This window comes from Diceros bicornis, chromosome 17, assembly GCF_020826845.1.
Source record: "Diceros bicornis minor isolate mBicDic1 chromosome 17, mDicBic1.mat.cur, whole genome shotgun sequence".
Lineage (NCBI taxonomy): Eukaryota > Metazoa > Chordata > Mammalia > Perissodactyla > Rhinocerotidae > Diceros > Diceros bicornis.
The window spans coordinates 11,466,818-11,487,854 of NC_080756.1; the positions used below are offsets into that span (position 1 = coordinate 11,466,818).

At 51.8% G+C, this 21,037-nt stretch overlaps 2 protein-coding genes across 9 annotated transcripts in view; one reads left to right on the top strand and one right to left on the bottom strand.

Moving 5' to 3' along the window:
- Positions 1-9,763, bottom strand: part of MARS1 (methionyl-tRNA synthetase 1) — a 17,710-nt gene extending 7,947 nt beyond the window's left edge. Inside the window, exons 1-10 of one of the 2 annotated variants that reach the window (XM_058557817.1) lie at positions 9,592-9,763; positions 8,713-8,803; positions 8,481-8,559; positions 8,269-8,403; positions 7,628-7,703; positions 7,218-7,390; positions 6,940-7,046; positions 3,561-3,677; positions 3,205-3,408; positions 2,234-2,435 (exon numbers count right to left, since the gene is read on the bottom strand). In XM_058557817.1, the coding sequence (XP_058413800.1) occupies positions 2,234-2,435; positions 3,205-3,408; positions 3,561-3,677; positions 6,940-7,046; positions 7,218-7,390; positions 7,628-7,703; positions 8,269-8,403; positions 8,481-8,559; positions 8,713-8,803; positions 9,592-9,700 (1,293 nt within the window). In that variant the 5' untranslated portion in view covers positions 9,701-9,763. The remainder of the gene's footprint in view (positions 1-2,233; positions 2,436-3,204; positions 3,409-3,560; positions 3,678-6,939; positions 7,047-7,217; positions 7,391-7,627; positions 7,704-8,268; positions 8,404-8,480; positions 8,560-8,712; positions 8,804-9,591) is intronic. The other variant, XM_058557818.1, reaches the window with a different exon arrangement.
- Positions 9,027-21,005, top strand: ARHGAP9 (Rho GTPase activating protein 9). 7 transcript variants are annotated; one of them, XM_058557822.1, is made up of 20 exons: positions 9,027-9,151; positions 13,124-13,266; positions 13,564-13,631; positions 13,941-14,274; positions 14,574-14,797; positions 15,722-15,946; positions 16,133-16,246; positions 16,442-16,546; positions 16,773-16,834; positions 16,972-17,062; positions 17,270-17,365; positions 17,508-17,606; positions 17,863-18,004; positions 18,097-18,204; positions 18,540-18,638; positions 18,808-18,885; positions 19,034-19,087; positions 19,341-19,475; positions 19,825-19,930; positions 20,550-21,005. In XM_058557822.1, exons 4-20 carry the CDS (start codon positions 13,959-13,961, stop codon positions 20,719-20,721), a joined length of 2,226 nt encoding a protein of 741 aa, XP_058413805.1. In that variant the 5' UTR covers positions 9,027-9,151; positions 13,124-13,266; positions 13,564-13,631; positions 13,941-13,958; the 3' UTR covers positions 20,722-21,005. The 7 variants fall into 7 exon arrangements, with proteins under 7 accessions (XP_058413805.1, XP_058413804.1, XP_058413803.1 ...); XM_058557821.1 differs by lacking the exon at positions 13,124-13,266; XM_058557820.1 differs by lacking the exon at positions 9,027-9,151 and having other exon boundaries at positions 13,124-13,144.
- The last annotated feature ends 32 nt before the right edge of the window (positions 21,006-21,037 follow it).

The following is a 21,037-nucleotide window of genomic DNA, read 5'->3' on the forward strand; positions in this document are numbered from 1 at the left end:
CTAGGCAAGGGGAGAGGCTGAGGGGTGAGCTTCCCAGTCTGCCATCTGGCTTAGCTTCATGCTGGCACCCAGCCAACTCACCAACTACCTGGCCTTCTCTAAACCCAGAGACTCAAGTCTGCAGAGCAGGACATTTGTTAGTTTCACGTCTCTGTCCTATCACTCCAAAGACCAGGCAAAAGCACCCTCTGAGCACAGGCAAGGCACAGAGCATGCACTGTACGCAGCTGTGTGAGGGGAGGAAGGAGCGACACACAGCTCCTCTCCTTGAAGAAGTGACAATCAAGTGAGGGAGACGGCTTGCACAAGAAACAAGAGTAGACCTTTACAAAGCAAAATGTCGGGAAATACTTATTTTCATGGTTCAAATGGACTATACCAACACTGAAGGGTGATGGCTAAAGGAATAAACAGTTAGGTGGGGCTAATCAAGGAAAGCTCCCAAGTGAGTTTGGATCTGGGTTTATTTATTTATTTTTTGGGGGGGGAGGAAGACTGGCCCTGAGCTAACATCTGTTGCCAATCTTCCTCCTTTTTTTCCTTTTTTCTCCCCCAAGCCCCAGCAGACAGTTGTATATCATAATTGTACATCCTTCTAGTTGCTCTACGTGAGACGTGGCCTCAGCACGGCTTGATGAACGGTGCGTAGGGTCCACACCCAGGATCCAAACTGGCGAACCCCGGGCCTCAGAAGCGGAGCACGGGGACTTCACCACTACGCCACAAGTCCGGCCCCTTGATTTGGGTTTAGAAGGTGAGAAAAATCTAACTCTCTTATGACCTCTCCTGACTCCACACACCTACATCCAACTGCCTACCTAGAGTCTCTCCCCGGACGTCTAACGGGCATCTCAACCCTAACAGACCTAAAGGGTATCACTGCATTCCACCCGAAAGCCTGCTCTTCATCCAATCTTGCCCATGTTCCTAGATGTCTCCCCAACCTACTCAAGCCAAAAACTTACAAGTCACGGTTTTCCTGGCTTCCGCTCAGCCCGAATTCCAGTCTATCCAGTTCTACAGTCTGCCTCTAAAGAGTATCTCGAATCCTTCTTTTCTTTTTTTTTCATTTCCACTGCTTCTGACCTAATTCAAGCCACTGTCATCCACTGGGCAACCACTCTAGCCTCCAAACCGGTCTCCCCACTTTCTGTCTTGCTTCCCTCCCATCCATTTTCCACAGAGCAGCCTGCCATTCAACTCCCGCAATGGCTTACCAGGCCCTGGCAATCTGGTCACTGCCTACCTCTCTGACCTCGTCTGAAGTCACCTTCCCTCTCACTCACTATGCTACAGGTACTTTTCCCATTTGTATATTTTATTCTAGTTACTATTTTTTTCCCCATTATTTATTTATTTATTTTTCCCCCCCAAAGCCCCAGTAGATAGTTGTATGTCATAGTTGCACATTCTTCTAGTTGCTGTATGTGGGACGCAGTCTCAGCATGGCCGGAGAAGCGGTGCATCGGTGCGAACCCGGGATCCGAACCCGGGCCGCCAGCAGTGGAGCACGCACACTTAACCGCTAAGCCACGGGGCCGGCCCTACAGGTACTTTTCCATTACGCCTTTTCAGCTCTTTGCTGCTTTGGGCCTTTGCACTCGTGGTCCTTCTGCTTGGAACACTCTTAACCCCACTCATCACTTGGCTTGCTCCTTCTCATTCTTCAGTTAAACTCTCAGTTCAAATGTTACCTCCTCTGAAAGCCCTTCCCTAATCACCGAGCTTAAATCTACCCAAAACTCACTATCACATCCTTCCCGAGAGTTTATTCTACAATTATATTCCTGTCTTGTTTAGTGCTGGTCTCCTCCCCACACTAGATAAAAGTCTGTCTTGTTCACTGCTACATCCTTAGCACCTGAAACTGTCACTGGCCTATTGTAAGGAATCAAAAAATGTTTGCAGGATAAATGAATGAATAAATAAATTAACAAACGAGTAAATACAAGTAGAAGATATGGCGTTTATGGAAAAGAGAAAGAACTAAACAAATGCAGATCGGGTGGTCTAAAGTAGGAACAAGGTGGCAAAGTATAAACGTGACTTGTCTATTTCCCAGCACAGGGCTAAGCACAAAGACAATGCCCAGTGAGTCTTTATCCAGTGGACTGAAGGACAAGCTGCTGAGAAAAAGCCATTGATGAAAGGTCTTGAATGCTAAACAAAAATCCTGAATGGGACAAGAATAGAGATTGTCTCCTTCCAGGCTCCTATGATACCCTCCTCTCACCTTGAGCTCAATGGCATTGATAAGCTTGCCACACTTGTCACACTGGTCGCCGCGGGCCTCTTCGTAGCCACAGAAGGGACACACGCCCTCCACAAAGCGGTCCGCAAGGAAGCGGGCGCAGTGCTCACACCGCAGCTGCTCCATAGTATCCTGCAGCACAAAACCTCGGGCAAACAGCCGCTGGAAGATGTCCTGGGTGATTCTGGCGAGGAGCAAGAACAGGGGAGGGACAGGTCAGAGGAAGTCAGAGGAAGTGGTGCACCCCTCCCTCCTGCCACTCCACCTTGGACTCAAACTCCTTCAGTCCAAGTGCCAAAGAAATCAGGCAGAAGGACTCTCAAGGCAAAGGCCGTCTAGTTGTCTTTAGGGAGTGTGATTGGATGAGCCCAGGCCCCTCACACATATTCCCCAACTCCCCCCACAATCTCTTCCCTCAATACTTTAGAATTTGTTTCTGTTAAATACAGACTTATCTGTTTTGTATTCTTCATTAACAAACATCTCCAAAGAGATAGGACTACACTGTTCTTTAATATGTTCTAAAAATTAAAATTAAATCAGTCCAACTGCTAAACCACACAGCACTATCAGCTGGCAGCTTGTCTACTATGTAGAGCTTTTCTAAGGATGAATATCAGGCAGAGGAAGCATGAGTACGTTTGCTCTGAACACACACAGGAGTGGGAGGGAATGTCCTAAGACTCCATGGCAACCAGGGAGGAGGAAGGCAGTAGAGAGAAGGCAGATACTTCCCATGAGCCTAACTCCTATCTCTTCCCTCCCTTGGCTGCTCCTGCTTCTGCACTCACAGGCTTCTGCACACAGTGAACCCCTTAATTCAGGGCAATACTCAGATCCTAAGTGAAGGGGGAGTGCCTAGACAACCATCTTGATTTCTCTGTCTCCAGGATATTCTCACTGCCCCAGCCCAGCCTTCACCCTCCATTTCTACCTCATTAGAGGAAACGTACTTGGTCTGCTGTGGAGTGGTGGTGCGGCCAAAAATATCAAAGGAGATATTAAACCAGCGGTAGATGTCGGCATGGATGGCATGGTACTTGTCGCAGATCTCCTGGGGGGTTAGACCCTCCTCCATAGCCTTGGTCTCTGTCGCTGTACCGTACTCATCTGTCCCACACAGATAGAGGGTGTTCCACTGGCGGAGGCGGGAGTACCTGAAAGGGAACATGGTGATCATGGAGGGCCCCATCTCAGCCCCTCCCATAGCCCCAGGATCCCTCCAGCCTCCACCCTTGAGGCATCCTATTCCCTCGGGGCCCACTGCTCCCCTCAGGAGCTCTCCCCTCCACGCTGCAGCTGGCTCCACCTGGCAAAGACGTCAGCACTGAGCACGCAACCAATGATGTTTCCAAGGTGGGGGACATTGTTGACATAAGGGAGGGCGCTGGTGATGAGCACATTCCTTTCCCCAGGCACAGGCAACCTGGTAGGGAAGGAGGAAGAGAACAGTCCATGGCGAGACGCGAGAGGGACCAGCAGGGCACAGAACACCCAGACCAGATGTGTTCCACTGTCAGAGGGTCATGTACATCTGAAGTCTTTTCTCACACAAACCCACAGGACCGCAAATTCCCCCAAAAGCCATTAGATCCTCTATAGTCACAAGTACAGGGCCCTGCCCACAGTGAACAAGCCTCGTGTATTGCTCCGAAGGAGCCTCATTCCAACACTGATCTCCGTCCCTCTTTACCATGGTGACTGCTTCCTTTCCATTAGCTCGTTCTCAGGCTCCAACCTCCCAGGTCTTGACAAAACTCTCCCTAGGCTCCATCCAACACCATCACTCACTAGTCCCTGGACTCTGGACTCTGATGTCACCCAAAAACACTTTCCCAGCGCTGACCTCTCTCCTTCTTCCCAGGTGCTATGTTAATATTACCTCTAGTCACTGCCTGAAATTCTTACAGCTCACCACCCCATATACAAATCTTCCCAAGTCCTTTTGTACCCCTTGCCTCTTCTCGCCCTAACCATTTGCTAATGGCCTTCATTTGTTAATGGCCTGACTGAAACCAGGAGGCACCAACTACTGCCTTTGTAGCCCCCCTCTCCTCCCCACTTTTCTGGGATCTTTCCTAGTCATGTCACTCAATCTGCTGTCTGAAGTCACTCAATCCACTATTCTTTTCATGCTTCATCATCCTCCACAGCTCAGCTGCACACATCGTGTGTCCATCCCCCTCTTTAGCACCGACCCCCCAGCAGGGATCCTTTCATCTGTCCAACCACTCTCAACCTACACTCACTGGCCCCCATCATTTACTGTGTCTTTCAACTCTGGGCATCCTGAGAGCTCCCTGATTCCCAGAGTTTCTACTACTAACAAAGACTCAAATTAGTCCTTCACATTAACCTCACCCCCTCTTCTCAGCTGCTGCGATATATCCGGTCAGATGTCCCAACAACTTCCTGGAATTTCCTCACAAAAGATCTCACTAATTTCTCCTGAATACCATCATTTTCTCTGAAATCCAGCTTAGAAATCAGCTCCTCAGGCAAGCCATCCTTCCCTGATGACCAGCCTTCCACCAAGTCATCCTTGTATCCCGAGCCCCTAACCACTTTGTGGCACACTCTGTGGTGCTCCTTCTGTGTTACCCCATAACTTCTCTCTCATTATGAGTGTGCTTTACATCTACATGCTAGATATAAAGGTGAGTAGGCCAGAGTTCTGCCCTCAGTGGGGTTACATTCTATTATGTAACTGCTGACTGGGATGTGTGCAATGAGAGGTACAAGGTGCCAAAGGAGTTTGAAGGAAGGCAAGCATGCACTCCAGCCTAAGATTAAGAGAAGACCTCACAGAGGCAGAACTACTTGAGTTGGGCCTTAAGAATGGGTGGAAATTTGCCTGATCAAGACACTGGGGATGTCTTTCAGTCAGAAGGAAAAGCACAGAAGACAGCTTGGTTTGGCTCTATACAGGGTCTTCAACACCAATCGTTTCCTCCTCTGCATATGCATTTAAACGTGTTAGCCTGTATAGATACCTGAGAAAGTCTATCTCTTTGTCTTTCTTACCTCCACAGTGCTTAGTACTAAACTGAATCCACGATAGGTACTCAAAATGAGCGAATGGACGGAGTTTCATTAATTCATTCAAATTTTATCAATATCTACCAAACACGTGGCCCTGTGCTAGAAACTGGGCCACATGAAAGATAGTCTCTACCTTCAATAAGCTTACAGGTTAGTGAGCAGACAGACATGTAAAGAGGCAATTACAACATAATATGACAATGGGAGCTCCCAGAAGATGAAGCACTTAAGGCTGTCTCAAGCTCTGTAGAGAAGGAAATAACAGAGCTGGTGTCTGGAGTGACAACTGTCCATCAGGTAGGTAAGGTGCAGGCATTCCAGGGAGAAGGAACAGCATGTGCTAAGACATCAGGTATGGTATGATCTCAGCCTGCCTCCCTCTCAAAACTCATCTTCACCCATCTGATCCTTGACTGACCAGCCTCCAGCCACTGTCAACCAATTAGTTAAAAAGAGCCCAACTCTCTTGTTCCTCAGGCCTTTGCACATGAGGTTTCCTCTATATGAGACACCCTTCCCAGCCTTCCCCCTACTGACTAACACCTACTCATCTTGCAAGTCTTAGTTCAAATGCCACTTTTTTAGAGAGGCCTCTAAGCTAACCTCCTGTGATATTTCTCTCACAGCACCCTATTCTTTTTCTTCATAGGCCTTACAGAAACTTGTAATTATACATTTGTGCGACAGTTTTTTAAATATCTGTATATCCTACTAGCCTCAAAGTTCCACGAGAGCAGAGGTCTGTCCATTTTGTTCCCTTCTGCATACCTGGCTCCTAGCACACGCGCCTGACGAGGAGTGACGCTCAAATCTTTACTCAATGTCAACAGGCTCAGAGTTAAAAATATTTCATTTTGATGGAAAAATCTGTGTGTGCGTGTGTCTTAATGTAGCAGCAGAGTGATAACACATGATGCTCAGCATGCAAGCAGGGGCCAGATCATGAAGCACACAAAGGAACCGTCTGCAGAATTCCAAAAAGAAGGGAGATGATGATATGTGCAGGTCTCAGCAGTCACTCTGGTGGCAGTGTGGAGCACGGGGTGGCAGGGAAACAGAAGGGAAGAGATGGTGAAGCCTGATCTAAGGTGGCAGCAGAGAGGACAGGGAGGAGAAGGACGGATTCAAGGACTACTTAGAATCAATGACTTGGTAATGGAATAAATGACACCAGAAGGGAAGAGGGAAGGGTGCAGATGACATCAAGATTTCTGGCTTGGATTTTCAGGTAGAAGGTGGGGGTCATTCACTAGAGCAAATGAATAAAGGAGAAAGAGAGGCTGGCAGGGAAGATCATAGGTTTGCTTTTGGACATGTTGAGTTTGTAATGCCTGTGCAGGTGGAGGGATCTAGGGGATAATACAACAAACATGTCTGGAGCTCAGGATAGAGATCTGGACTCAAAAAACAGATTCAGGTGCTGTCAGTGGGTTAAAAAGTAGCTACAAACATGGGTGCAGATGGGACTGACTGACGGTGTCCAAAATGATAAGGAAGAATAAAATTTAAAAAAAAAAAGAGAGAGATTTAAGAATAACAGAGAGAATGGAAAATTCTCTCTGCAAAGGGGACTCGGCAGGTAGGTACTGGCTCTATCAATAATTTCCATTAAAGAAACCAAGCCCCACTCGTCCATGCCTACTCACACTGGATTCTGCTGTGGCCGAAGCGGGGGCAAGCTTCCCAGTCCCTTCTCCCAAGCAGTTACAGCCATGGTGATCTCCTCCTCAGACAAGGTAGCCAGCTCCTCCTCCTATGAAGAGTGGACAGAATCCCTCATCAAGTGAGGGGGGCCAAAGAGCAAAGAAACTCTCCTTGCTCTCCAACAACTGAGTAAGTTAGTGGCCATGTTAAAGTCCCTCTCCAAGCCATCCCCATCTCAGGCACTGAGGCTCTGTGGGGACCCCTCTGCTCTGTTCCAAACCTCAGGCTCATTGCTGACAGCCCTCCCCTGAAGGGAGCTGGGCTGGGGCTGCTTTTGGAGGTAGGGCCGGAGGGCCAGGACACCCTGCTGCTTCAGCACAGTCTCTGCCGCTCGCTGACATGGCTCCTGAGAACTCAGTGTCTGGAACCAGCTGTGCAAGGCACCAAGCTCCTCTGTGGGCATGGGAGAAAAGACGGAATCAGCAAGACCTAGAATCGCCAGGCAGGAGTGGACCTCCTCCCCTTCTTCATGAAGTTTCTCCAGTTGCCTTCCCCAGTTCCTTCAGCCATCTTTCTGCTATAGCTGCCCTGTCAAGCTACACCTCAAAGTGAGTCCTCAATATTCTAGTAACCCCTACACCAAGCTCCTAGGGTTGGGGTTGGAGGTGGAGTGATATGCACAGTTCTCACCAGGGAGGTAGGCTGGGTCTTGGAGTAATGGGTATAGCGCTCCCCACAAAACAATGTCAGCTAGAGATTCCGTCTCCTTTGTTGAGGAAAGAAAAGAAAAAGGTACACAGGTGAGACACTTATTTTCTTCCCAATAGATATAATAATAACCAGCATTTCATAAGTACTTACAATGTGTCAAGTACTGTGTTAAGCACTTTAAATCATCTCACTTAATCCTCACAATAACCCAATGAGGTGGTACTAATATTACCCCCATTTCAAAGACGAACAAAATTGAAGATTAGAGAGTTGAGTGATTTTGCAAGATTACATGGCTAGTAAAAGTGGCAGTGTGGTGGTTTGAACACTCTGAATACAGTCTTCCTTCTTTTTTTTTTTTTTTTAAAGATTTTATTTATTTATTTATTTTCCCCCCAAAGCCCCAGTAGATAGTTGTATGTCATAGCTGCACATCCTTCTAGCTGCTGTATGCGGGGCGCTGCCTCAGCATGGCCGGAGAAGTGGCGTGTCGGTGAGCGCCCAGGATCCGAACCCAGGCCGCCAGCACTCAACCGCTAAGCCACGGGGCCGGCCCTACAGTCTTCCTTCTTAATTCTTATACCATACAGCCTTCCCCCCCATCTCAAGGCCCAACTCACCCCAGCCAAGAAAGGACAGCTCCGATGACTCAAGCTGTGGTCAATGTGAGTCAGAGCTCTCCGGACGGGGCCAAGAACATCTTCCCCTTTCTTGCCTTGGACCACTAAACAGTACAGGGCAGCAGACAAAGCTGGCTAAAATGTGGGAGGCATGGGTCAGGACGGCCATGCAGAGCAAGGGCCTGCCTGCCATCCCCATGTCTCAGTCCCACCTGCAGCTCTGTCACTTCCCATTCCAGCCACTGGTTGGTGAGGTCATCTTGCTCCCAGCCAGATAACAGAAAGAAGTATCTGCCCAGAGAGAGAACAACAGAAGGTGGAATTAGAGGGGCCCATTTGTCCAGCCCATTTCTCACCCCACAGTGGTTGCAAATAAGGCTGCACAGAGAACAGTAAGCCCTGATTTGATTCAGCCCCCTCCCCGCATCAAGGACCAATACTGACCGGCAGATCGCACTAGTGGAGAAGAGGTAGTTGCCACTATCCAGTTGCAAGACAGGGATCTTAGGCTGGGTCAGGAACGGGACCACACACTCTGATGCAGGAGAGGAAAACGGGTGAAAAACAGGGATAAGAAAAGAAATACTTTGTCAACTCAGAAGGACAACCCCGCATTGTTCAGGGAAAAAGGGAAGAAAGATGGGCAGTCTCAACCCAGAGGTTCCAGGATAGGACCACTGAAAAGGGGTGGGTCCAGAACTAGCCGGAGAGACCAGCAGGTGTTCAGCTGAGACTGCCAGCTGGAAACAACAGATGGGGACTGAAGAGAGGAGGTGGTGGCATTGGGATAGTGCTGCAGCCAAGAACTGAGATAACAGTGGCAGAAGGAAATTAAGAGAACCGCTTAAAAGTCACCCAATCAGTTGGCTGGGAATGAGAAGAGGTAAACCCAAAGGAGTGTGTGTGTGTGGCTCTGTGTTTTAGGAAAGGAGAGCAGGGTTTCTTAAGAATGACAAAGGAGTGCCTGGGGGTTGTCCCGCGAGTGACTAGAGAGTGTGTGTGGGGGGGAGTGCCTGGTAGGTGTGAGAGAAGGCTGGAAAGGGGGCAGAGAGGTTCGCTGGGGTGAGGCGGGGTCCTGGAACATGAAGGAGGGGAGGCGAGGGATGAGGGAAGGGTATGCTAAAGGTAATTAAGGGAAGGGCCTGATGAAAGATGTGACCAGGAGGGAAGAGGGAATGGGGTGAACAAGGATAATGGGGGAGAAGGATGACAGGAGCGCGTGGTAGGAGGTGGGGGCTGGCGAAGACAACTGCGGGGTGGGTGTCGGGCGTGTTTCGGTCCTGCGCCCCCTCACGCCCCGCCCACCAGCACCATCCCCACTACCTTCGGGGCCTACAGTGCTGATGAGCAGCTCCGCTCTGCCCTGGGCCCTCCGGGCCGCGGCCAGCACCGGCAGGCTCCCCGGGGCACCCTCGCTCACGAACAGTCTCATTTCGCCGTGTATCCCACGCTGATGCAACCGGAACCGGCCTCCCGCCGGCGGGTTCAGCGACCGCCGCGAGGCACGCCGGGAAATGGAGTTCCGACTCACGCTGTTCCCAGCGCTCCCCTCCCGGGAAGCCGACTCTTTCTCCCGTCATGCAACACTAGGAAACAGGAAGAGGATATCATAGAGATGGAGAGGCCGTAGGTGCAGTGCTAGAGCGGCACGTTTTGGGTGGGCGGGCCCGGGGAGATGTTTACGTGCAGGGGCCTGGCCGGCTTCCATCCTCCGACGTAGGCGGAGGGCGGTGATGGAAAGCGAGGTTTGCTCTCGGCTGGTGGAGGCTGAGGAGGCGGTGTGGTGACAGTGGCTGCTGCCAGTGGCCGACCTGGGATTCAAGTTCATAAGAATTAGAGCTTTAGAGTTGAGAGTTACGATAAACTGACTTAAGTGACACAATGGAAATTAGGGAAGATATCTTATTAACAAAAAAGATGTGGCTGTTAAATATTAATACCAGTCTGCAGCTCATATACAGCTAGACAGTCTCATTAAAGGGGGAGGGAGCGTGTGTAGGGAAAAGGTTAGATTGAGGGGAACTAAGAAGACTAAGAATTTGCCAATAAGTATATTTATACAAGGAAAGCACATATCAGTACTTGAGAAAGGGATCCTTCTTATTCATCTTTGTATGCCTTTAAGAATAATTAATACCTAATAGTACTTATGAGCTAGGCACTGTTCTAAGCACTCTACAGATATTAATTAATTTTATTCTTAAAAATTCTATGGAGGTTCTGGGCCTTTTGAAGCTAGGCCATATTCTTATGCAGCTTCTGCCCAGGCTTCTTGAAACACTCTAGTAGCCATGAGCTGCCATGTAAGAAGTCTTACTACCCTGAGATTGCCATGCTGGAGAGGTCTCATGTTGGTATTCTAGCTGATAGCTCCAGCTGGCCCCAGCGTTCCAGTCATCCTCATCAAGGTATCAGATATGTGAGTGAAGCTCTGCAGACCAACCCATCCGCCTGCTGAACACCACCAAGTGACCCCAATCAATGCCACATAGGACAAAAGAATCACCCCCTGAACCCTACCCCAATTTCTGCCCCATAAAATTGTGATCTATAATAAATTGGCTGTTATTTAACAAAATACAAACAAACAATGAGATAGCTTCTCTCATTCTCATTTTACAGATGAGGAAACTGAGGCACAGAGAGGTTACTTTGTGCCGGAAACTATACAAGGCATTGAAGATACAATTATCAACAAAACAGATACAGGCTTCTGCCTTGGCAGAGCTCATAGACTTCCTGGAAGGCCAAAAAATCAAATAATCTTTAATGTATGATGAAAGTTATGATGGGGGATATAAAGCTTGTTGTGGGAGTTCCTAGTTAGGGCCCCTACCTGACTCTAAGGAGTTGAGAGGCCTTCTTGTGTCAGTGACCTTTCCACTGAGATCTGAATGATGAGTAATAGTTAGCCAGGTGAATATTGGTGAGAGTGGAGAGAGGAAGTGTTCCAGGCAGAGGAAACAACATATGCAAAGAACCAGAGACCTCTGGTGCACGTTAGGAATGTGAAGAATTAGTGTGTGGGTAGAGTATGGAGTTTGTAGTGGGGAGTGTGAAAGGCTAGGATAAAAGGAGAAAGTCTCTGTAAACCATATTGTAAAATCTAGACTTTGCTCTGAGGACAATGAGAAGCATTTGAAAGGTTAACTCAGGAGAGTGGCAGGGCATTTTTGTGTTTTAGAAAGGTCGCTCTGGCTGCTGTGCTAGGAATGGACTGAAAGGGAGAACTATAAGCAAGAAGACTAGTTAGGAGGTTATATCATCCGGGCTAAAGAGGGTGGTGGTTGTAGGGATTAAAGTGGGTAGATAGGAATTAAATGTGAGTGGTGAAGAAACAAGAGAAATTAAGGTTGGCTGTCAGGTTTCTGGCATGGGCAGTTGGGTACACCCTCTATGTACTCCAACACATGATAGCATTTCCACTGTCATACTGATTATCACACTGTATTTTAATTATTATGAGAGGGCAGGGGCCATATTTGTCATCTCAATTGACAATGCCTAATACGCAGTTCCCACCTGGCACATATGGTATAAGCATTCACTACATATTTATTCAAGGTAAATTTAACTGAATAGTGGTACTGGAAGAGAAACAGGTTTTTTGTGGGGGAAGCTAACAAATTCAGTTTAGAACATACTGTGTTTGTGGTACCTGTGAAATACCCAAGTGGAGTTTTTCAGTGGGGAGTGGATTAGGCTGGAGCTCCAGAGAAAGATCTGGACTGAAGATATAGTACTCAGCATCACATGGAGGTCATTTGAGCTGGGGGAAGAATAAGACCACCAGGGTGTGGAGAGTGCAAAGGGCACAGGATCTCAGACAGACCTCTGGGATTTAAGGAACAAGCAAAGTGCTTCCTTATGCAGCAGAGAAGGAACTGCTAGAAAGATAAGAGGGACACCAGCAGTGTTTGTAGAAGGAGAGAAAGGTCAACTATGTTGGCTGCTGTGGAGATGTCAAGCACATGAGGACTGCAAAGTGTCCGGGCAAAGTCAGGGGTGACCCTCGTGAGGAGTGACCTTGAGAGGTGAGGGGATGAGGGGAGAGGGAATGGAGACCTCCATGTGTAGGCAACTCTTCCAAGAAGTTTGACTGTAGAAAGAAAGAGAGGTCAGATGGTAACCAGAGAGTGCAGTAGAGAGAGGTTTGTCTAAAGATGGCGGAGACTTGGCTATGTTTAAAAGCTAATGGGAAGGAGTCAGAAGATAAAGTGCAGGAAAGATGGCAGAGAAGGCAGAAGAGGATGAGATTTGAACCTCTAAAAAACACTGATGAACGAATCAATGCATGAAGTTGGTCACTATTTTGGAAGTGGGAAGGAAGAGTTGAGGGGTAGGATTCTCCACATGTTGGAAGTGGGGCAAACTAAGGAGGAAGATCAGTGAGGCAGGATCCCAGTACTGGCAACCCAGCCTGCCGATCACATGTCAGAGGAGGAAAGCTGGCTCTCTGATGTCACCAAGGGGGAGGGGCACTCCCTACCCCAGCTCTCCAAAAGCCAGACAGAAAGCCTCACATTGTGCAGTGGAGAAACAGAAAGCAGGGGAAAAGAGGAGTGGTCAGGTAAGGAGGTAGCACAAGTGTGGGTTTTAGAGCTCTGGCAATTGACACAGGAGGTCAGTTTCCACCTTCCACAGGAGAGAAACTGACATCAGTCCTCATCTCCCCCCAACCCCATGCTGTCATAGCATCCTGTGCTACTTGTCAGTAGCCCCTGATTCAATTGTAATTAATAAATTTATTGTGTCATTAGTTCAGATCTGTCCTTAAGCTCCCAGAGGGCAAGGGCTGTGTCTATCTCCTTCCCCTTTCTTATCTCCAGGGCCTAACTCTGTTCCTTTCACACAGGAGGTGCTCAGCCAATCCATGGTAAGAGCATGAATGAATGAACCCACACACTAAAGCAGGTCCCCGCCCAAGAGGCTTATGTACGGAGAATGTATTAAGGCTTCTCAGCTTTCAAAAACACCTCCTGGACTGAGAGGATGGTGGTACTGTATTTTGTCCTCTTCCTCTAACTCTAAACTCCTCTGTGTTTCTCCTGACTACTTTCTCTTTCTCTCCAATTTGGTCTTACCATTCCTCTGGCTCTCTGTTTCTCTGTCTCAGTGTCTCTCTGAGTCTGCACAGGAAACACACCGCTTTAGGTCTGAGGTGATCAGTAATGGAAACATTGGTGGTTGTGTCAATTTAATGAAGGGTCACAAACTTTTTTATCTTTGTCATTAACTTCTCTTTGCCTGTTCTGTCTCAGACCTGATTTTTTCTCCTCCTCTTCCTGTGTTTAGCTCAGAAGTCCCACCACCACCCAGGACCAGCTCCTCCTGCCCCTGGATCTTCTGATGGGCCCCAGAAGGTACTTGGAGGAAAATCACCGAGCTAGGCCCTCTCCTCTGATTTCCTGCCTTGCTGGCCTCGCAGCCTTGCTGACCACATCCTCTCTCACCTTACTTATATACTTCCTCACCAGTCACATCACCCAGAGTTCTTAGACCCTGAAACCTGTTGCTGACCCCCACCCAGGGCCTCTGCTTTATCCTCTCCTCTCACCGCAGAGTTACTGTCCTTACCTTCCCCCCGCCACTGCTCTTAGAACCATGTCTCTCTGCCTGGAAGCAGGTAGTCCTGTGCTTTTCTGGATCTCCAACACCCCTTATTCCCACAGGTGACAGTGTTGACCACAATGCTGTCAGGCCGGTGGTGGCCAAGTACCTGGGGCAGCCTAGGGCTGGGGCCCCGAAGCCCTTCTCGGGGATCCCAGCTCTGTGCCCTCTATGCCTTCACTTACACTGGGGCAGATGGCCGGCAAGTGTCTCTGGCTGAAGGGGACAGGTTCCTACTGCTTCGAAAGACCAACTCAGACTGGTGGTTGGCAAGGCGCCTGGGAGCACCGTCCAGGTCTCGACCCATCTTCGTCCCAGCTGCTTACGTGACAGAAGAATCTATCTCTTCCCAGAGCCCAACTGCCACCACTCCCAGCCCGTCTATCTGGACTCCTGGTGAGTAAGCCCTCCCCCATCACCCTCCTACCTCCCTGGCTTCTGGGAATTATTGGAAGGACCCCCTCTCCCCAAGCCTCTGCTAACCACTTCTCTTATTTCCCTCTGATCAGCCTGCTCCTCAGCACCGCCAACGTGTCCCCAATGTCTCTCCCTAGTCTCAAGCCTTCCGGGTCTCATGTAATTTTCCACAGACTCCCCTGCTCTTGTCTTCCCTGGGAGCCCCCAGGATGGGGGACTCAGCCAAGATCACGCCTCTGATCACCTGCCCCCTCCTCTTCCCATTTCTCTGTTTCCAGGGCCAAAGTTGTTTCCTGGCTCCCTAGAAAAGCTCCACCTGTCTCAGGAACCCCCAGGCAGAGCCCAGGCTACGTCTGAGCAGCCTCCTCCCCTTCCTCCCAAAATGTGTAGAAGTGTCAGTGTTACCAATCTGAGGCCCACCCTCCTGCAGCCCTTCCGGGAAGGACCAAGCAGCAGATCCCTCTCTCAGGAGGACTTGCTGACGGAGTCCAGTGCTGACATGGTGAGTCACTGCTCTCCTGAGCATGGTCAGTCGACAGATATTTACTGCTGGGCCCTGTTCTAGGCACAACGGCAAACAGGACAGACAGAATCTGTGCCCTCAAGGGATTCCCAGGGGGATGACAAACCCATAAACAAATAAGGAAGGTAACCCTTGGTACTGATAAGTGCTACTGAGAAGCTTGAAGGTGGTGGAGTGACTGAGGTGACCTGGGAAAGCATCTCTGAGGAGATGACATTCAGTTGAATCTGAATAAGGAGGAGGAAGAGACAGCCATGAAGCTGAGGGACAGCAAGTGGCAGAGAGCCTGAGGGTACGTGGAAGCTGGCAGATGACAGAGGGACTGAAAGAAGGCCACTCCAGCCATGCTTTTCTCTCTCTTCCTCCCAACTCCTGGCCCAGGGCAGGGTTTTCCCTGTGTCCTCTCTTGCCAGCTCAGGTCACCAGCAAGTCCCCTCTAGAGATGTAACTCCCTTGCTCTTCCAGAAGACTCAGCCCCTCCCCTCTCTCTTACTTAATAGTAGATGAAAATGGCCCCTCCTGTCTCATCCTCCCCTAGCAGGGTCTCTGAGCCCTCTCTGTCTCCTTTCTCTGTGGAGGATGTGAGAGTGGGGTGCTCCCCTCAACCCCCCCCCCACAAAGCCTGTTCCCCTTTCCTGTGGCCCTCGGTGGGGGCGGGGTGGGGGAGGAGGGAAGTTGGCAACAGGAAGTGAGGAGAAAAGCAAAGACTGAGGGAGGGAGTCAAAAAAAAAAAAAAAAAACAACGGCCGGGGACTGGGTTTTCTCCCCCAGTACCTGGGTCACCCCAGCCAGGAGCTGGTGGTGAGAAAATGGCGGGGGAGAGAGGAGACAGTGGTTAGGTGGAGAGAAGATTGGGAAGAGGCACAGGCAGAATAACTATCTTCCTTCCCCCTTTCCTGGCAGGCAAGACCCCAGCCCCTCATGTCAGAGCCCCCTGTGTACTGTAACCTGGTGGACCTTCGCCGCTGTCCCCGGTCCCCGCCCCCAAGCCCTGCATGCCCCCCGCTGCAGAGGCTGGACGCGTGGGAGCAGCACCTGGACCCCAGCTCTGGCCGCTGCTTCTACATCAATTCGCTGACTGGCTGCAAGTCCTGGAAGCCCCCACGCCACACTCGCACCCGAGAGACGGTGAGACCTTCCCTCTTGTTGTCCCTTTGTCCCCTCAATCTCCTGCTTTCCCCTACTGAACCCCAAAGTAGTGTGTTTTCTCTCCGGGGCTCTCAGAAGATCAGAAGCAGCAGAAAATTGTGAGAAGGGTGTTGAGAGCCGGTTGAGGTGGCGTCTGGATGTAGCTTTCCCTCCCCTCCCCCGCAGAACCCTGGCTCCATGGATGGGACACAGACCCTGAATAGGGACAACGGTGTCCTGCAACCTCAGGCAAAGGGCTCAGGATCTGACACAGGGACCCCAGAACTGCCTGACCCCCAGGTGAGATCTCTCCACCTCCTGATCACATGCAGGAAAGGCCATCTTTTTATGACTTTCTCTTTTTTACAAGAAATTCTTCCTCATTACCCACCGTACCCCCTGCCTCTCACCCACATCTGCACCCCTCTTCCCCCTACAGCCAGGGATTCTGAAGTTGAAGTTTCCTCCACCTGTTTCTCCAATCCCCTCCCCCAGGGTTCACCCTGCCTCCGCCGGAGCACCTCCCAGCTGGACCCTTCAGACCAGCCTTCAGCCCTGCAGCCCTCTCGACCTCTGCCGCAGGTCCTGGAGGACCCCCATGTAAGTCTCCTAGTTCCTGAATGCCAAGATCCTCCCTGCCCCACCCCCCAATTCCTGCTCCTTCAGAAACATCTTCCTCTTTCTGAGTGTTCTCTGGGTGTCCTTTCTTACCCAGCAAACCTCCCAACTTTAAAGGACCTCACTCCTGGGAGACCCCATGGGGAAGGCAGTGGCGGCTGTGAGGAACGCTGGGTGACTTACTAGATCCCCTCCCTCCACTTCCTAGGAGGTGGAAAAGTCGGGCCTGCTCAACATGACCAAGATCGCCCAGGGGGGGCGCAAGCTCAGGTGAGGAGAGCCCGGAACACTGCAGGGGCCTGGACTGTCGGATTCCCTGGGGTAGAGCGGAGTGTTGGGAGAGCGCCCTCTCCGTGCGATTCTCAGTGACCTTTGCACTACTACCGCTGCCCCCTCCGCCCCTGCAGGAAGAACTGGGGCCCAGCATGGGTGGTGTTAGCGGGTAACAGCTTGATGTTCTACCGACAGCCACCGCCGCCCGCGCCCTCCTCGGTCTGGGTGAGTGCGAGGCAGGGGAGAAGGGGGGTGTGCAGGCACGACTTCTCCCCGCCTCAGGCCAACTGTGGGGGTGGAGGTGGGAGGGCGGTGTGGAGGAAGGTAAGGAGTTAGGAAGGAGACAGCCTCCATCTCCTCACAGTCCACTGGGTGAGAGAGAGGCGGTGAGGGAAACAACGCGGAGGCCTCAGTTTCTCCCCTAATTGCCAGGGACCAGCGGGTAGCCGACCCGAAAGCAGCGTGGACCTGCGCGGAGCGGCCCTGGCCCACGGCCGCCACCTGTCCAGCCGCCGCAACGTCCTGCACGTGAGTGGCCCCCCCCCCGCAGCCCCAAAGCCCCACTCCACCGGGGGTGCGCCCCCCACTTCCCGCACGGGCCTCCTGCTCGGCCCCCTGCTTTTTATGCTCCTCTCCGCTGACCCAAGTCTTTTCCCCGCCGGCCGCTCAGATCCGCACGGTCCCTGGCCACGAGTTCCTGCTGCAGTCAGACCAGGAGACCGAGCTGCGGGCCTGGCACCGCGCGCTGCGCGCGGTCATCGAGCGCCTGGTGAGACGGGTGGGAGGGGGCGGGCCGGAGATTGGGGAGAGGCTCGGGCTGGGGCGCGGAGAGGGAGTGGCGGAGGAGCAGTAGGATTCAGGGGGCAGTGGGGCACAGGGCGATCTCGGTGTAGAGCCCTGGGGTGGGGCTGGGACGTGCGACCCCAGCAGCCGGTTAGGGTCTCCCGGCGTCCAGCTGAGGGTGCAGATTTCTCTCCTCTCTCGTCCAACCTCCGCCTCGGCCCACCTCGCCCTTCCGGGTCCAGGATCGGGAGAACCCCTTGGAGCTGCGTCTGTCGGGCTCGGGCCCGGCGGAGCTGGGGGAGCTGAGCGCCGGCGAGGACGAGGAGGAGGAGTCGGAGCCGGCGTCCAAGCCCCTGCTGCGGCTCGGCGGCCGCCGGAGCTCCGGTGAGGGGCGGGGCTGGGGGCGGGGCCTCGGGCGGCTCCGGGCTCCCAGGCCGCCGCTGCTCTCAAGTTCTGACCCCGCCTGCCTGCGACAGGTCGGAGTCCGGAAGGAGCCGAGCAGAACCGCGTGCGAAACAAACTAAAGCGGCTTATCGCGAAGAGGCCGCCCTTGCAGAGCCTGCAGGAGCGGGGTCTGCTCCGAGGTGAGGAGGGCTGGGCCAGCTGGCACCCTTTTACTTCGTGCAGGCTTTAGTGGTTTTGCAAGCACTTGTACATTCCTGATCTGGGCGTCAGCCCATTTCATGGGCAAGAAAACTTTAGCGAGTCTCAGAGTACAGCTTCCCAGAACTTCTTCTCTTCTGAGACCACTGCCTTTCCCACTACTGCTGATTGTTGGGGGGCGGGCGTGTAGCTCCTTGCCCAGGCCTGGATCAGCAGCTGGGAGAGTCAGCCCAACTTTGGGTTGAAGGCCTGTGCTGAGAACAGCTTCCATGGGTGATGGCTGCACTGGCTTTCCACTCTCTCTGTGCCTCCCCAGACCAGGTGTTCGGTTGCCAGTTGGAATCACTGTGCCAGCGGGAAGGGGACACGGTGCCCAGCTTTGTGCGGCTCTGCATTGCTGCTGTGGATAAGAGAGGTCATTTTCCCAGAGACCCAGAATGTCCCCTTCCAACAGGCCAAGTCCTAGAATTCCCCACCTCCCTCCCCTTCTGCGCTTTTTCTCTCTACGCTCTGACCCCTCACCAGCCCTCACCACACACACTGTAGAGCAGGAATCCTTATCTGCACCCTGCCTCATCTCCTAGGTCTAGATGTGGATGGCATTTACCGGGTGAGCGGCAACTTGGCAGTGGTCCAGAAACTTCGATTCCTGGTGGACAGAGGTGAGAAGGCTTGTGGGCAAGTGGAGGTACTAAGAACTTCATGCCTCAGAACCACAGGCAGTTCTGAGTGAGGGAGCTGGCAGAACAGGGAGGTCTTCTGGCTGAACTGCACGTCTTAGCTCTTGATCTCTTCTCATACCTGTTGCAGAGCGGGCGATCACCTCCGATGGGAGATATGTGTTCCCAGAACAGCCAGGACAAGGTACTTACACGGAAAGCCCCCCAAACCCTTAAAAGTTCCCCACGTCCTCCCTACTCCCCGTGGGTTCCCCCCTGTTCTGCTCCTGGGAGGGTTGTCCCCATCCCCACCTCTGCTGTCTTGCCCCAGTGTGGACCCCAAAGGCATTCCTGTGGTCTGCCTTAACTAGATCTTCTCCTAAACTCCTGATCTTTCAGTTTCTGGCTCCCTCTGGCCCTTCACGGGCCCTGAACCCCTCTGTACCTACTCCTTCCAGAAGGCCGATTAGATTTGGACAGTGCTGAGTGGGATGACATTCATGTGATCACTGGAGCCCTGAAGCTTTTTCTCAGGGAGCTACCCCAGCCTCTGGTGCCCCCACTGCTGCTGCCTCAGTTCCGTGCTGCCCTTGGTAAGGGATGGGAGCTCTGGGTGACACCCTTGATATGGGGTCGGGGGAGGCATGAGTGGTAGAGGATAGAGTCGAGTACAGGTTCCCTTACACTCTTCTGTCTCATCCTGAGCACAGAGGTGGAAAATAACTTTTAACTCATGTGCCAACTCCAATTGTTTTTTTGTGAATGTTTAGAGGGCTGAATTGAACAGAATTCGAAGGCTACAGTTGGGCTCAGTGAAAAAGAAAGCTGCGATAGATTAATGATGTCTTCCAGGGGCACGGGAAAGAGGAGGGAATTTACCCACTCTGCCCTAGCATCTTCCCTAACCTTACCCCCATGCCCTGCCCATCACTGTCTCTCTAGCGCTCTCCGAATCAGAGCAGCGCCTCTCTCAAATACAAGAGTTAATAGGCTCGATGCCGAAGCCCAACCATGACACTCTGCGGTACCTCCTGGAGCATTTGTGCAGGTCAGGAAGATGGCACATCTTTGTTTATGTGGGGAGAGGGTGGAGCGGGGCCTGTAGCATGGACTCTGTTCAGGTGGGGAAGGTAGGAAAACACCTGAGTTTTGTAGGCAAATGGAGGAAACAGTCAACCTCTGTGCAGGGGACATATTATCAGGATCAAAGCTTTCTGATCAGTCAGCATCAAATGGGGAAATGGGGCCCAGGACAAGCCCAGGGATGCTGTGAGAGAAATGAAGGAAATCTAACGTGTCCCTTCCCTCTGCCTCTCTGTCTCCCACTGGGACAGTGGCAATGGCTTATCTGGCTGAGCTGGGCCTGGCCAGCGACTTCTGAGAAAGGATAGCCATCTGAATTAAAGCGTCCCAAACTGTGAGCAGAGAAGACGCTAGGGGAGGTCTCTGAAGCTGGGAAGAGGCGGGTGTGTCCTAGGTTCATCTTCAAGTGATATCTTGAAGGTTCCCCCACTGGTCCCATCTCCATTCCTCTTGAGGCTCTCTCCTTTGTTTCTTTGGAGGGACCCCAGAGGGAACTCTTCCCCACTCAAACCTTTGAAGGGCTGGATTTATTTGAAGCATCAGAGCTGCTGCCTTTAGCCCCTTCGCTTGGCCTTTGCCCACAGGGTGATAGCACACTCAGATAAGAACCGCATGACCCCCCACAACCTGGGAATTGTGTTTGGACCAACGCTGTTTCGGCCAGAGCAGGAGACATCTGACCCGGCAGCCCATGCTCTCTACCCCGGACAGCTAGTCCAGCTGATGCTCACCGACTTCAGCAGCCTCTTCCCCTGACTGGGGCAGGAAGAAGAGAAAATGTGTTTCCGATGATCTTCTCTCTTGGGTACCCTTTGGTGTAGCAGTGGTGGGGTGTTCTGTTTTGAGGACATCCCTTTAAATCCTGTGTCTCCCGGAATGACCATCTCCATCTTTGTGAGTCTGACCTGAGGTGTTGGGATGTGGCGAGGGAGCTTCTCCGGAGAGGAGGGTGGGTGGATTAACTCCTGCTTCTCTTCTTGTTCCCTGTCACCCCCGTCCTCGAGGTAATAACACATAAAGGAGGGCCCTTTCTGATGCAGTTCCTTTATTATCAGGAAAGTGTCATTATCAA